This window comes from Galeopterus variegatus, unplaced genomic scaffold, assembly GCF_000696425.1.
Source record: "Galeopterus variegatus unplaced genomic scaffold, G_variegatus-3.0.2 Scaffold632, whole genome shotgun sequence".
NCBI lineage: Eukaryota > Metazoa > Chordata > Mammalia > Dermoptera > Cynocephalidae > Galeopterus > Galeopterus variegatus.
Window position 1 is genome coordinate 156527 of NW_007726743.1, and position 15112 is coordinate 171638.

At 49.6% G+C, this 15112-nt stretch overlaps 1 protein-coding gene across 1 annotated transcript in view; it reads right to left on the reverse strand.

The window, feature by feature from the left end:
- Window positions 1-6787: 6787 nt before the first annotated feature.
- TRPV2 (transient receptor potential cation channel, subfamily V, member 2) overlaps window positions 6788-15112 on the reverse strand; it is a 20807-nt gene continuing 12482 nt past the window's right edge. Inside the window, exons 7-14 of the mRNA XM_008570800.1 lie at window positions 14625-14640; window positions 14480-14550; window positions 13811-13976; window positions 11811-11877; window positions 11370-11704; window positions 10443-10570; window positions 9360-9439; window positions 6788-7038 (exon numbers count right to left, since the gene is read on the reverse strand). Of these exons, the coding sequence (XP_008569022.1) occupies window positions 6944-7038; window positions 9360-9439; window positions 10443-10570; window positions 11370-11704; window positions 11811-11877; window positions 13811-13976; window positions 14480-14550; window positions 14625-14640 (958 nt within the window). The 3' untranslated portion in view covers window positions 6788-6943. The remainder of the gene's footprint in view (window positions 7039-9359; window positions 9440-10442; window positions 10571-11369; window positions 11705-11810; window positions 11878-13810; window positions 13977-14479; window positions 14551-14624; window positions 14641-15112) is intronic.

Genomic DNA, 15112 nt, shown 5'->3' on the forward strand with positions numbered 1-15112 from the left:
CCCGAGGGTTCGGATCCCACATACAGACCAGTTCCCGCTCACTGGTTGAGCAAGGCGCGGGAGCAATGCCGAGGGTTGCGGTCCCATTGCCGGTCCCCGGTCCGGTGCGGGGGCAACACTGAGGGTTGCGATCCGTTGCCGGACACGGAAAAAGACAAAAAAAAAAAAAAACCACATCCTGTTGGTACATGGGTTTGTCCAGGTGCACAAAGCAAGCTAGGGAGCTAAGTCACAGAAGCCAAGAATGAGCCGTTAGAGCAATCAAGCATACAAGTTTTCATTGTGTATGTTCCCATGTAATAGTTCACTGTGTGTGGTTCCTGTTTCCATATAATAGTTTACTGTGTATGGCTCCTGTTTCTATGCAATGGCTTTTGTTTCTATGAGAAAGTCATCGGTTTCTCATGCACAAGGGGGGGTAGTCTGCAGGTCAGACTGGGGTAAAATGGGGTTACTTAGGTTAAGCAAGCAATTCTACAGAAGCAGATAGTGTACCGGTGTGGGGAGCTCTATTTCATTCCCAACTCCTCTTTAGGAAGGAATCAAAGCATTGATTCATCAGTACTTAATTTATTGTACTTAGTATGTAAAACAAGGAGTTTGACTGATTGTTTGTTAACCAAGGTGACCAGGAAAAAGATTTTCAAACCAATTCTTATTATTACTATATGACTCTTTTTTAATGTGTTTTCTGACTAATGCAAGGCTGTCTCTAATAACACCCAAATGGTTGGTTTAGAAACAACAGGTTTCCCTAGAGCCATATATAATCCACCTTGTTAGTCTGATTGTGTGGATTATATATGGGTGCAGCGGCTGCTGCACATTCAGATAAGTCCAGCCTCTGTGTAGGACACAATGACCACAGCAAAGAGGAAAAAATTAACTTTTTACAACATCATCAGATTGACCACTTGGTGTAAATCTCTTTATCAAAGCACTTTACATTTTAAAATTGTATTTCATTGGAAAAACTCTTAATAAACTAGGAATAGAAAGCACCTTTCTCAATCTGATAAAGTGCATTTACAAAAAGCCCACAGCTAACATCATAATGGTGAAAAACTGGGCGCTTTTCCCATAAACTGAGGAATAAAGCAAGCATGCCCATTCTTGCCATTTTTATGCAGCGTTGTATGGGGCCAGCATTGTATGCCAGCCAGTCTGCTCATGACAAAGAAGGAGGTCCAGACTGGAAAGGAACAAGTAAAACTGTCTTTATCCATAGATGGTATGGTCCTGTGTGTAGAAAATNAATTTAACAAAAGCATGCAAGACTTGTCTGTTGAAAACTACAAAATACTGCTAATAGAAATGAAAGACAATCTAAATAAATGTAGAGACATTTTATGTTTATGGACTAGGAGACAATATTGTTAAGATATCGATTTTTCCCAAATTGATCGATAGATTCAATGTAACCCCTCTCAAATTCCAGGAGGCTTTTTTGCAGAATTGACCAATTGCTTTTGTCGGTGGGTAGGCCTCTCTGACCAAGGGGTGAATCTGATGTAGTACCTGTTGGAGGGCCTGAAGAGATTTCAGCAAGTTTATCATCTCTGAGGTGGGGCAAACAGAGAGGGTGTGATTCCTTGTATGTAGGGGGTGCATTTAGCCCTTAGGAGGGCAAAGGGAAGGAGGCTCACCCAGTTCTCGCCAGTCTCTAGTTTTAATTCGGTAAGTGTTTCTTTTAAAGAGTGTTTCTTTTAAAGTCTGGCAAAGGGAAGGAGGCTCACCCAGTTCTCGCCAGTCTCTAGTTTTAATTCGGTAAGTGTTTCTTTTAAAGTCTGATTCATTCGTTCTACCTGTCCTGAACTTTGTGGCCTATAAATATAATGTAAATTCCAATTTATTTTTAATGTTTTAGCTAATAATTGGGAAATTTTGGCTGTGAAAGCCAGGCCATTGTCAGACCTCAAGGTTACAGGTAGGCCGAATCTGGGGACAATTTCTTGTAACAATTTTTTAGGGTTATCTGAGCGGTTTCAGTTTTGGTAGGAAAGGCTTCTACCCATCCAGAAAAAGTGTCTGTGAACACCAAAAGGTAGCGATACCCATACTGTCCAGGTGTTACCTCGGTGAAGTCAATTTCCCAGTGTTCGCCAGGGTTGGTTCCTTGTGTTCTGGTTCCAATGGGTGGCCTTGATTTGGGCCCTGGATTTACTTGTGAACAAATTTCATATCTGGTAACAATGTCTTTTGTTATTTTGTCAAGATCTTGAATGTAATAATATTTTTTTAAAGTTCAGTTAATTTTGTGGATCCATGATCTGTTCCTTGATGTATCTGTTTAATCAGCAATCTGCCTAGATCCTATGGCAAATAAATCCTGTGGTCTGGAAGAATTTTCTAATTCATGGATTGAGGTGCTGGAGCGACTATTAAAGAGTCAAATGGCCCCACTGGTTTTAATGTGTTCTCTTTGGCAGTCAAATTAGTAGCAGCATTGCCTTGGGTCTCAAACGAGTTATCTTTCTGGTGCCCTGGACAATGTATGATGGCCACTTTTTTTGGATACCATATGGCCTCAAGGAGGGCTAGTGTTTTTGTTTTATTATTTATTTATTTACTTTCTGATGTTAATAGTCCTTTTTGTTTGTATAAGGCCCCATGAACATGGGCAGTGGCAAAAGCATATCCGTTGTCAGTATATATGTTAACAGTTTTATCTTTTCCATGTTTTAAAGCCTGTGTTAGGGCTATGAGTTCAGCCTTTTGAGTTTGGCTTAAGGCTTGAGCCCAAATCACCTGATCTAAAGTTACCATGGCTGTCCCAGCGTACCTGATTCCATTGGAGATGAAACTGCTTCCATCAGAGAACAGCATTTCATTACACTCTGTTTAGGGCGCATCAGTCAGGTCCAGCCAGAGGCCTTGGAGAGTCTTGATTGTTTCGAGGTAGTCATGGACAGGCTCGGTTGGGTTGTCATCCGGTAGGAGGGTAGCCAGATTTAGAGCCGCAGTTTTTACGAACTTTATTTGGGGCTGATCTAGAAGTAAAGCCTGATACTGGGTGAAGTGGGAGTTGGCGAGCCAACATTCAGGTGCACTTTGTAAGAGAGTCTGTCAGAGTGGGGGGCCACTAAGCATATGTCTTGTTAGCCTCTTTTACTACTAAAGCAGTTGCCGTTATGGCTCAGAGACAGATTGGTCATCCTGCGGCTACACTGTTCAACCTCTTGGAGAGGTAGGTGGTAGGCCTCTTCCATGATCCCAGGGCTTGGGTGAGCACCCCCCAGGCAACACCTTGCATCTCAGCAACAAACAGGGTGAAGGGCTTCATCAAATAAGGTTGGGGGATTTTAAAATCCTTGGGGGATGTGAGTTCAAGTTAATTGTCCAGAGTACCTCCCCCGGGGTCAGTCCATTCCAAGACAAAGAGAGGTTGGCTTACTTCGGCCATCGGGATGCTGAAGAAGCCATCTTTAAGATCTAGCTTTTTGATTTGTTTCTCTTCTGGACTATCTCTGTTGTTAAAGACCCTCTGGGCAATTTCAACCAGCTCAGATAACAACCTTCCTGTCTTTGAAGCTTTCTCCTAATGTCTGGGGCTGACTGGGTAACAAAGGCAATATTTATCACCCGCCTGGTTTTCTAGGGTCTCAGGCCCACAGGAGTGTAGATCCTGTAAGCCTCCATAAGGCATTCCAGGAAAGCGGTGGAGGTTTCGTTTGGTCACTGAATAGTTTCGCTTAGTTTTAATAGGTTAGTGGGCTTCTGGGCTGCTGTGTGGAGTCCCCTAAGGTGAGTCTGGTGGTACAAGTCAAGAGCCCCCTTACCTTGGTCCGTGTTTGGGTCCCACCCAGGTTTGTTAGAAGGGAACATGCGTTCGAGGCAAATGGGGTCATCAGAGGGTCAGCCATCATGACCGGCAACAGTTTTCAGGGCCTCCCACCAGATCTGCTTGCGTTCTTCTGACGTGAAGAGAGTCTGCAGGAGCTGCTGACAATCATCCCATGTAGACTGGTGGGTAAAGAAAACAGTCTCCAAGAGGGAGATGAGGCCCTGAGGTTTTTCTGAGAAAGAAGGAATGCCAGGATCAGGTGGGGGAGCGAGAAGGGGGTTTGGAGGAATGTCAGGGAGAGGCGGTGCCACTCCGAGTATGGGAAACAGGCAAAGAAAGTCCAGAAACGCACTCGTAGTTCTGGTCAATTGGTTTTTAACAAGGTTGCCAGAGCAATTCTTTAGGAAAAAGCTATGTGTATGCCCCCAAAACTATTTACACTACCATTTAAATATTTTATTTATATCTACCTAAATGTTGACTCTGACAACTGTTACACTATGGAGTTAATAAGGCTGTATATTTTTTAAAGTAATGAACAGAGTATGCTTTCTTAACTGCCTAATTCACATTTTTCTGAAGTGTTTTGTCAGTTAATGTTTTCAACCAACTTAAAAGTAATGTTTTCCCCATTTTTCCCATGAGTGGAAAGAATGTAAACAAACCTGTGTTTAACAGTAAGGTCAGCATGACATAAAGTAGCAAAAGCCAATAAATCAAAAATGAGGTTGACATTCTGGGACTAACCTAGCAGTCCTGCAACAGTCTTTCAAATTCTTTTTCATATCCTTATGTAGTTGTGGATAAGCCTTGGTGCAGCCTCCATGCAAATACTGAGAGCTCTGCCTTGGAATGTGGTCAACTCCAAGGAGGGGAACAGATCCCTTCATATGATTTTTTCTTTTCTTTGGTTACAGTATATTCAGAGATTAAATCATTGCTGTTATGAACTACTGCTGNCGGTGCCGCTCCGAGTATGGGAAACAGGCAAAGAAAGTCCAGAAACGCACCCGTAGTTCTGGTCAATTGGTTTTTAACAAGGTTGCCAGAGCAATTCTTTAGGAAAAAGCTATGTGTATGCCCCCAAAACTATTTACACTACCATTTAAATATTTTATTTATATCTACCTAAATGTTGACTCTGACAACTGTTACACTATGGAGTTAATAAGGCTGTATATTTTTTAAAGTAATGAACAGAGTATGCTTTCTTAACTGCCTAATTCACATTTTTCTGAAGTGTTTTGTCAGTTAATGTTTTCAACCAACTTAAAAGTAATGTTTTCCCCATTTTTCCCATGAGTGGAAAGAATGTAAACAAACCTGTGTTTAACAGTAAGGTCAGCATGACATAAAGTAGCAAAAGCCAATAAATCAAAAATGAGGTTGACATTCTGGGACTAACCTAGCAGTCCTGCAACAGTCTTTCAAATTCTTTTTCATATCCTTATGTAGTTGTGGATAAGCCTTGGTGCAGCCTCCATGCAAATACTGAGAGCTCTGCCTTGGAATGTGGTCAACTCCAAGGAGGGGAACAGATCCCTTCATATGATTTTTTCTTTTCTTTGGTTACAGTATATTCAGAGATTAAATCATTGCTGTTATGAACTACTGCTGTTTAACTTATCATCAACCTCCCCCAAATTTTTAAATCTCCAGTGAAGGGAGAAGAAATTATTAAAGGAAATACTCTTAGCTTATTTTCAATTTTTAAAGCCACCTTGGGTCTTCAGAGGCATCACAGAGTATGGGAGGCACTGTGGGGGTTGAAGCCTTCTTCAGAGAAGCTGGAAGAGAAGGCTTAGTTAAAAGCACAGATTGTGGGCCGAGCCCATGGCGCACTCGGGAGACTGCGGTGCTGGGAGCGCAGCGATGCTCCCGCCGTGGGTTCGGATCCTATATAGGAATGGCCGGTGCGCTCACTGGCTGAGCATGGTGTGGGCGACACCACACCAAGGGTTGCGATCCCCTTACCAGTCATGAAAAAGACAAAAAAAAAAAGAACAGATTGTGTTCTATTTCCATTCACCTGGGGCCTTTTTTTAAGGCACCTTTTTAGTAATGACAGCTTGTCAGAGATTATATCAGTCCAAACCTGTATGTAAGGGGGTTGTCCCACAGACCTGTTTGGAGGAATTTTGTCCCATTTGTTATATAAGACCACAGTTAATGACACACAAAAACACACAACTGGCAACACACAAAAGACAGACAAGTGGCCACATCCAAAATTACTCTAAGCTATCCACAGACACAATAATCACAATGACAAAGACAAACAAGAAACACGGAAACACAATTCCTATTGACTTGCAAGTCCCAAATCCAAACCCAAATTACCAATGGGCCCAGTGACATCTCGGGAGCCCAAGGACTAGGGGAGTTAGTGCTGCATCCAGCCTCCCACTAAGTCCAACAATTGGTGCACTATCCCTTACTGAGATCTCACCTACCTGGGGAGAGAGTAAAGTGCCCCGTCTGCCTCCAGGGAGAAGAAGAGGAACAGCTTCTCTATCTTCTCCTAGGAGATGTGTGGGGAGGGATATGCTCACGAGAGAAAGAATCTCGCTGGGGCCTCCAAAATGTTGCGAGGCCCCCTCCCACAGGAAATGCACTTACACGCAACTTGTGCAGAAAAGGGCAGTTTATTCACTCTGACTGGCCAGCGACCGTCTCCCAAGGAGAAACCAAGGAAGATCAGCCTTGGGCCTTGGTCTTATGGGGTTTTTAAAGGCAAAAACTACATCTTGTTGGCACACGGGTTTGTCCAGGTGCACAAAGCAAGCTAGGAAGCTAGGTCACAGAAGCTGAGAATGAGCCGTTGGGGCAACCAAGCATACAACTTTTCATTGTATATGTTCCCATGTAATAGTTTACTGTGTATGGCTCCTGTTTCTATGCAACAGCTTTTGTTTCTATGAGAAGGTCAACGGTTTCTCATGCAGCAGGGGGGGGGTAGTCTGCAGGTCAGACAGGGGGTAAAATGGAGTTACTTAGGTTAAGCAAGCAATTTTACAGAAGCAGATAGCATACATTATGAGGGTGTAGGGAGCTCTATTTCAGTATTTGTCACCAAGATACACTGGGGCCATAGAGCCAGCGGGTGTAGGTGGAAACATTCCTGCTCTTCCCTGCTGGCCTCCTGCTGCATCTGAGCCATCAGTGGGACTGGAGCAGCTGGAGGGGCAGCTGGTCTTCCTCTGAGGTTCTGTCCTCCCCCGGTTGGGAGGCTAGGGTGGGGTTCTTCCTCGTGCCTGTAAACAGGATGGGGAGCACTATAGCTTGGCCCTTGGGTGTGTCCCCAGGAGGCAGGAACGTGGGAGACAGTAGAGGGCCACAGCCATGAAAGCACATCATGCCCTGGGGACAGCAGGTGATCCTGGAGCCCTGAAATCCCTCCCCCTGCCTCCCTCCTTCCACAAGCATTTCTTGAGTCCCTGCCATGTGCCAGTCAGGGGCCTCCCCAAGGAGCTTAAAGTCCTAGAGCTTGTGTGTCAGAGAAGAGAACACCTGAGACATGCTGAAGAGATGGAAGGAAGTCCACTCTCAGGGAGCTCAGAGGAGAGAGGGACCCATCCCATAGGGGAGGTGGCATGTTTGGACATCCAGCGGGGAGAAAGGGCACTTCCGACAGAGACAAGAGCCAAGGAAAGCAAAGAACAAGGAGCACAGCAGACCGACCGGCTGTCCAGCAGACAGGGAAGTGGGATGGACAATGGCTTTGGCCTTGACCTCCAAGCTGAGGTGTGGAGTATACTATAAAGCAAATATATTTCACAGGGCCTAGTTTCTTGTACTTTCAGATTTAGTCTAACTTCTTAAAAGCACATATAAAATGTTGACCTTGCAAAAAACAGGCAATTTTGCCCAGGCTGCAGTCTCTGCTGTAAGATAAAGAATTGTAACACAGCAAGGTTGCTGGTTCACAGACAGACAAGTTACTGATTGACATGCAAAGACACTGGGAAGCTGTGTAGGGAGAAGGAATGTTTGCTAAGACCAAGCTTTTGTTGGTGGATCACTTAAACTGCCTTATGGAATGTCACTTTGCTTGTTTTACTGAATGTTACCAGCCTATATTCTTAAATTATAACCCCACCTATGTTCTCTTCCTGTAACTTCCTGGTCTGGAGAATAAATGTGAGAAAAGAACCCCAATTCGGGGTTAATTTCCCAAATGGAAGGGATGCCTCACTCTTTAGGGTTCTGGGAGTTTAAGCACTTTGGGGCTTCTCACTGCTAAGAAGAGATGGGCTTTGAGTCATCTTTTGTGGCTCCATCACCCAGGGGAAGAGGGGTGACAAATCCATGGGAAGCAAAGCAGCACTGTAGAGCCTGGCCTTCCAGGCAGTGGGAGGCACGGTGTAGTGTGGGCTGGGTGTAGTTTTTGTCTGCATCAGTGGGACTGGAGTGGGGCAGTCCCCCTTGCCTGGAGTGGCAAGGCTTGTCTGAGATCTGCGTGCAGACACAGGAGAACTGAGAGCAGGGGCAGAGGGTGGGTGCCTGCCTGAGCACCAGGTGGGAGAGCTGGTGGCAGAGATGGGGAGAGGCCCTCCAGGACTCCCACCTGGGGGAGGTGGGGGTCAGGTGATGCACCTGCTGTTCCCCTTGGAGGCCCCAGCAGGTGGCGGGTGTGGGATTGGGGTGGGGAATGCTTGGGGCAAGGCGGCTTTCAGAGTCTTGGGGCTGAAGTGAAGGGAGGGTAGAAAGGAAAACTACCAGACTCTGAGGCCCATCATCAGGACTTTGGAGCAGAAGGAGGCCTGAGGAGCCTGCAACAGGGATCATGCATGACTCAGGAGGCTCTTTGGGGGTTGGGGGAGGTTGGCCCCACAGGCACAAGCACATGCAATTTGTCAGGAAAGAGAAGGAGAAAAGAGAGAGAAGCCAGTGCAAGTCGAGGTGGGAGCTACTGAGGTTGCAGTAAGAAAGGGAACGCTGTGGACAGAGCTGACCCCCAGCACAGGCCTCTATAGTGGGAGGAAGGAGTCAGAGTCGGTCTAGGCAGGGGCGCTGAGTGGGGACTGGCAGGGCTATTGTCACTACACTAGAATGGAGAGGACGAGGCCATGAGAGGTGGGGAGAGGCGTAGGAAGTGACTCCTCCTCATGGGTGTGATGGGGCTGGGGCTTGTGCAGCAGGGAAAGCTCAGGGTCAGCAAGGCTTGCCCGACAGGCAGGGCAGAGCCACTGAGGATCACCTGTGGAGATGCCACTTGTGCTGAGGCTAGGCAGGGGAACAGGCCAGGCTGGGGACCAGCTCTCCATACACAACTGAATGGGCAAAGGGTGCACCTGGCTGGAACCCAGACGGGAGAAGTGGGGCGGGGAAGGCTGCAATCAGGGCGGGGCTGGAGGAAGCGGGAACAGCCTGGGAGGCCAGCAGGGGCGGGCGAAGGGAAGGAGGGGAACACCACCTTGAGGGCAGTCCCTGTGAGAGGAAATGGCAGAGTGGAGCTGCAGAGTGCCGTGGGGAGGTCTCCGGGTCCTCCCTCCGCCAGACTCTCCACGGCTGTGCGGCCAACCAGAGACATGCACACCCCGGGGCCGGGGCTCCAGCCAGCACAGCTACTCACCAGGGACGCCTGCCCCTGACGGCTCCTCGCACAGCGTGGGCAGCGTCTGCTCCCACGCGGCCCAGTTCACCTCCTCCACCCTGCGGGCAACAGAGCAGCTCTGAGACTCTGGGAAGTCAGCAGTCTAGCCTGCTTGCCCCGGAACAGGGGCCGGCCACCAAGCGGGTGGCACAGTGACAGCAAAGAGGATGGGGTTCTCTGCCCTCTGCAGGACACTGGGCCATCCACCATCCCACCTGGAGCCCCATCTTCCAGGCTATCAGACTGTAGCCCCCAGGCCAGGTGCCTGCAGAGAGGAACAGGCATCCATCCCTTCAGACTGTTCACAGCAGCCTGGGTTGCCCAGAGTAACCAGAGATGAGGAATTCAGTATTGTGTTTTTTAAAAAAATTTTTTTTGCAGTTGGTTAGTATAGGGACCTGAACCCTCAACTTTGTTGTTGTCAGCACCATGACTTACCAAGAGAAAGAAGAAGAATTTAGATCAGGTGTATCTTTGTGCTCCAGGTTCTGGGGTCCTTTCGTGTCTGCTCCACATGCCTAAGACCCTTGCCCTCCCCCTGCCCAGCTGCTGCCCCACAAAAGTGTCTGTCTCTGGCTCAGCGTTATCACTGGTTTCCCTCTCCAGCACCCCAGCATTCCCTGGGCATGGAAGGGCTTGTTTTCCATGGAAGAGGTTATAGCTCTGAGATCAGGCTGGGGGATTAGGGGTGGTCACTTAGAGCAGCCAGGGCAAGGCGAGTGTGCTGGGAGCCCCATGGCCTCTCGGGCTTCTTGGCCTCCTTGCTGCACCACGTGCTAGGGTGGTACAGTGGAAGGAGGGGTCAGGGATCAGGGGGGGGGGGGGCTTTCAGTTTAAGCCACTGGGACAGGAGACAGCCAGACGGGCAGAGCTACAGGCAGTGACAGCCAGGGGCCTGTGAGATCAAGCATCCCTGACCTCACCTGCCCAGGGTGGAGTCCCCTGACACTCCTCGGCCCTGCCTTGTCCCCCGACCTGGCTCCTGCAGCTGTTCCCGGCATTCAAGAGAGTAAGGCTGGCCTCCACTGCCCCCAACCCCTCTCCCCTGCCCATCTCACTCACCTGAAGCACCAGCGCTCATCGGGGCTACCATCCGGCCTGGTGCCCACTGTCAACATCACCCCCATGCGCTGCTTCTTCCTCCTGCACCACCAGTAGCCATTCTCCATCTCCAGGACAGAGATGGCTTTCTAGGGACAAAGGATGCATCAGACAGAGTAGCCTGGGACCCTGCCTGGAGGAAGAGGTGTGCAGGGCAAGGGGAGCAGGAAGACATACCACCACACTTAACAGTGTAACCCAAAGTCCATTAAGCATGTGGATCTGAATCCAGCTCCAACGTGTGGTGGTAACTCTCTGACTCTCAGTTTCCCCATTTGTAGACTGAGGATAATGCACTTCAGATGGTTGTTGAGGAGTCAGCAGGTAGAGTGCTGGACAATTACTTGCTGTTACTTCGTTAACAGACTCCAGAATGCCACACCGTTTGGAACAGAACTTAATTTGCCTACAGATGCACGTGCCCACTGGCATGCAAGCCAGTCAGGCATGAGCCTCAGAGGAGATGAGGGGCTTGCCCCAGGCCAACAGTGAATGGGCAGCACAGTCTAGCCTCCCTGGAAAGGCTCTCCCTGCACCAGCAGCCCAAGACCCACACCTGACTTTCTGTGGTCAAGAAGCAGCTATTGCTTGCACCGTAGGTGGGTGTCATACCAGCCCGCAGCTATGGGGATTCTGCTGGGCCGGCCCTAGAACTTCACATCCTGACCAGCTCCCCCACCATACTGACCCCATTTTATGTACAATGGACACAGAATGAGAGCTCCATGAGGGGACTGTCTTGTTCTCTGCTGTGTATGTAGCACCTGGAACTGTGCCCAGCCCCACCAGTAGGCACTCAAGAAACTCGTAATGATGATAATGACCATGACAATAGTGACTGACATACTGAGCACCCACTCAGCAGCACGTCAGGGGCTCCTGCGGCACCTGCAGCTTCCAGATGCTCCAGCTGTCAGTGGCCACGCTGTTGACGGTCTCGCTCATGAGGGCGATGAGCATGTTGAGCAGCAGGATGTAGGTGAGCAGCACGTAGGCCAGCAGCAGCAGCAGCACCACCCCGCGGAAGCGGAGCCGCTCCTGGAAGGCCAGCTCGCCCATGCCGATGGTGAACTTGAACAGCTCCAAGGAGGCGTCCAGGATGCCCCCGTATGGGGCCACATCGCCTGCCTGGTCCTGTCCCACTTCGGGCTGTGCTGCCTCTGTGCTGTTGGGGCCTGCGGGGGTCCCAGGGCCCCAGGCCTCCCGGCTCAGGCTCACCAGGGCTGTGGAATGGAGGGGGAGGGGTCCTCAGCCTGGGGAGACAAGCGGGCAGCCTTGAGGGTGTGCAGGGTGGGCAAGGGATGGGCGGGAGCCAGAGGGGGACTTTACCTACAGCGAAGCCAAAGAGGAAGACCAGGTAGACCAGGAGGAAGCGGAGCAGGTCCCGCAGGATGACCTGGAACAAACATCCAGAAGCAAGATGGGTGGCTGGGCCACCAGGCATGATCCCAGACCCCCGCCTCTGCCCTGAACACAGTTCCCATGTAAACCCCACACCCACCCCCATGCACACACACACACATGTGCATACACAGGCCCCGTGGAGCCATGCTGAGCAAAGGGGCCTTTTAAAAATCTATCTCAGATCTCATCGTTTTCCTGCTTAAGACCCTCCAGGTGGGGGGCTGGCAGCTCAGTTGGTTAGAGCGCAGCCTTAAAAAATGAGGTTATTCGTTATTAATAAAATCATCTTGATTCTTTAAACTCCTCCCTGATTACTTCAGGTAGGAGGTGATATCTATGTGTAATAGAAAAGTGAAAAATAAAAATAGAGCTTCCTATATTAAAAAAAATGTGTTAGGTTTTTCAAGCTATGTCTTCTGTTTTTTTTGAGCAAGAGACACGTCTACTTTTATTCTTACTAGCCCATTTGTTCAAAATAGAAGGTCCTAACAACAACTAAAAAAAAAAAAAAATCTTCCAGGGTCGAAAAATTAAGCATAGAATTGCCACGTAACCCAGCAATTCCAGTGTATATATACCAAAAAGAATCAAAAGCATCGGATATTTGCACACCCATGTTCATAGCATTATTCACAGTAGCTAAAAGGTAGAAGCAACCATGTGTCTATTGATGGATGAATGAATCAACTAAATGTGGTGTATACAATGTAATATTATTTAGCCTTAAAAAGGAAGGAAAGGGCTGGCCCGTGGCTCACTCGGGAGAGTGCAGTGCTGACAACACCGTGCCAAGGGTTAAGATCCCCTTACCAGTCATCTTTAAAAAAAAAAAAGGAAGGCAATTTTGATACAAGCGACAATGTGAATGAACCTGAAGACATTATGTTTAGTGAAATGAGCCAGTCACAAAGGGATAAACACTGTCTGATTCCACCTGTGTGAGGTTCCCAGCATCCTCAAACAGAGACAGAAAGCAGAATGGTGGCTGCCGGGGCCTAGGCGAGGGGTGGGAGTCAGGGTTTAATGGACGTTGGGTTTCAGCTGGGAAGATGAACAAGTTCTGGAGAGGGGTGGTGATGAGTGTGCTTAATGCCACTAAACTGTACACTTAAAAATGGTTGAAATTGAAAATTTTAGGTATATTTTAACCACAATTTTTTGAAAATCTCCAGGGGCCTCCAAACCCTCCCTGAAAGCCTCTGGCCCCAGACTTCCCCCGGCTTCCCCAGTCCCTGCTCCCTCGCCCCCCAGCCACCCCCACCTCTCCACCCCACCCAAGCACTCCAAGCTTGTTCTGGCTCATGGCCTTGGCTTTTGCTGTTCCCTCAGCCAAGAAGGCTTCCTCCTCAGCCTTCTGCTGGCTGAATCATTCTTTCAGGTCTCAACTTAAATGTCACCTCTTCAGAGAGGCCTTCCCAGACCATCCCACCTAAAATGCCCTCGGCCCATGTCACTCTCCATCACGTGTCTGCAGTGTTCTCAGTTGTTTTCTTAGTGTTTTGGTGCTTTTCTTAGCGTCCCTATGAGAACACCAGCTTCAGGAGAATGAATCTGTTTTGTTCACTGCTGTATTCCCAACACTTAGAATAGGGTCTGGCCTGTCGTAGGTACTCCCTTAACTTTTGTTGAATAAAATAAATGAATGCAGACACATGCACATGGCCACATGTCCCAGCACCCAGACCACAGATGCGCTTATGTACATATTCTCTGCTCCTTTGGTGTAGAAGGATGCACATGCTCCCGTCTGGACACCTGTACACACAGGTATGTGCATGTGCCTGCACGTGCGTGCACACCCCTGGGAGCAGAGGCATGCATGCCCATGCTCGAGCTTACATGCAGCGAGTGTCCAGGGGGATGGCACACAGGTAGACTCTCTGCCCAGGTTGGTTCCCACCAGCTGGGCCACCCCTGTCTCTCACCTTCTGGATCATGACGCTGTAGATGCCTGTATGCTGCAAGCCTCGCGTGTAGTACAGCAGGTTCAGCCAGCCCAGCACCAGTGAGAACACAAGCAGGGGCAGGTACCACTCGACGGCCAGGAAATACAGAACCTGGGACAGCACTGTGAGCAGGGCCTGGACGAGGCTGTATGGGACCAGGGGCCGGGTCAGCTTCCAGGCCCCTTGGCTATGTCCCCCAACATCCACCGGCTAGCGCTGGCCTCCACTGCCTCTCCTGCCACAGTCTGACGGCTTGAGATGTCCCTCATGTGTCTGAGACTGGACCCAATCAGGGCCTGACCTCCATCCTGGGCATGTGATTTAACCTCCATGGGCCTCAGTTCCCTCCCCTGTAAAATGGTAATAATAATGAGACCTGACTTGTAGAGTGTTCTCATGGTTGAGACACTACAGGAAAAGAGTTCAGGCTCCACGGGGTGTAGTGAGGGTTCAGTCAGGGTTACTACAAGGATGGAGCACAAACAGCCCCAGGCTGGATGGCAGCTCAGACTCCCGACTCCGACTCCGGGAAGCTCTGGGGGGGGCCCATTTCCTCACCTCTCAAGCCAGCCCCGGAGCCCGCTGCCACACTGCCTCTCCCCAGCCTCAGAGATGGGGATCGGGGAGGAGGAGTGAGCGCTCACGTACAAGAGGATTTCAAAGTAGCTGTCCACGAACGAGATCCAGATGAACAGGCGGCGCCGCCAGAAGTACCACAGCTGCGGAGGACGGAGTGGTGTGACACTTGCTCTCTGGGCACAAGGGCAGCCCAGCTGTCCCTCAGGGCCTGGGCCTGGCTGAGTAGGAGCCTGGCCAGGACTATCTCAGGGACTAAGGCAGCAGCTTTCACTTTAGGAGTCTCAAGAATCCTTCTGATGCTGAGAAAGCTTTGGATCCTCTTTCCAAAAACAGCAGCCACCCACAGACACCCAGACAATGCCAGGGGCCTCCTGGTCCCCTGTGGATCCAGATGAAGAGCCCACATCCTGAATATGGGGAGGAGAGCTCCTCTGTCCCCCACTCCTTGGCCTCAACAGGAGCACCCTGTAGGATGCCAGCCTGGGTTTGGTGCCCCGGTTCTGCCCACTCTGAGAAGATCCCAGTGTCTTGGTGTCCAGGCTGTCTCCTGCAAGCTTGCAGCTCTTCCATCTGAAAAGGCCCTGCTGCGGGAGTTGGGCTGAGCCCTGCCTGCCCCAGCCTTCTGTGCTCCCCAAGTGAGGAATGCCCAGTTGAAGGTCCCGGGGCAGGGGCTTCAGCTCGATTCCTGGGGGAGCAGAGCCC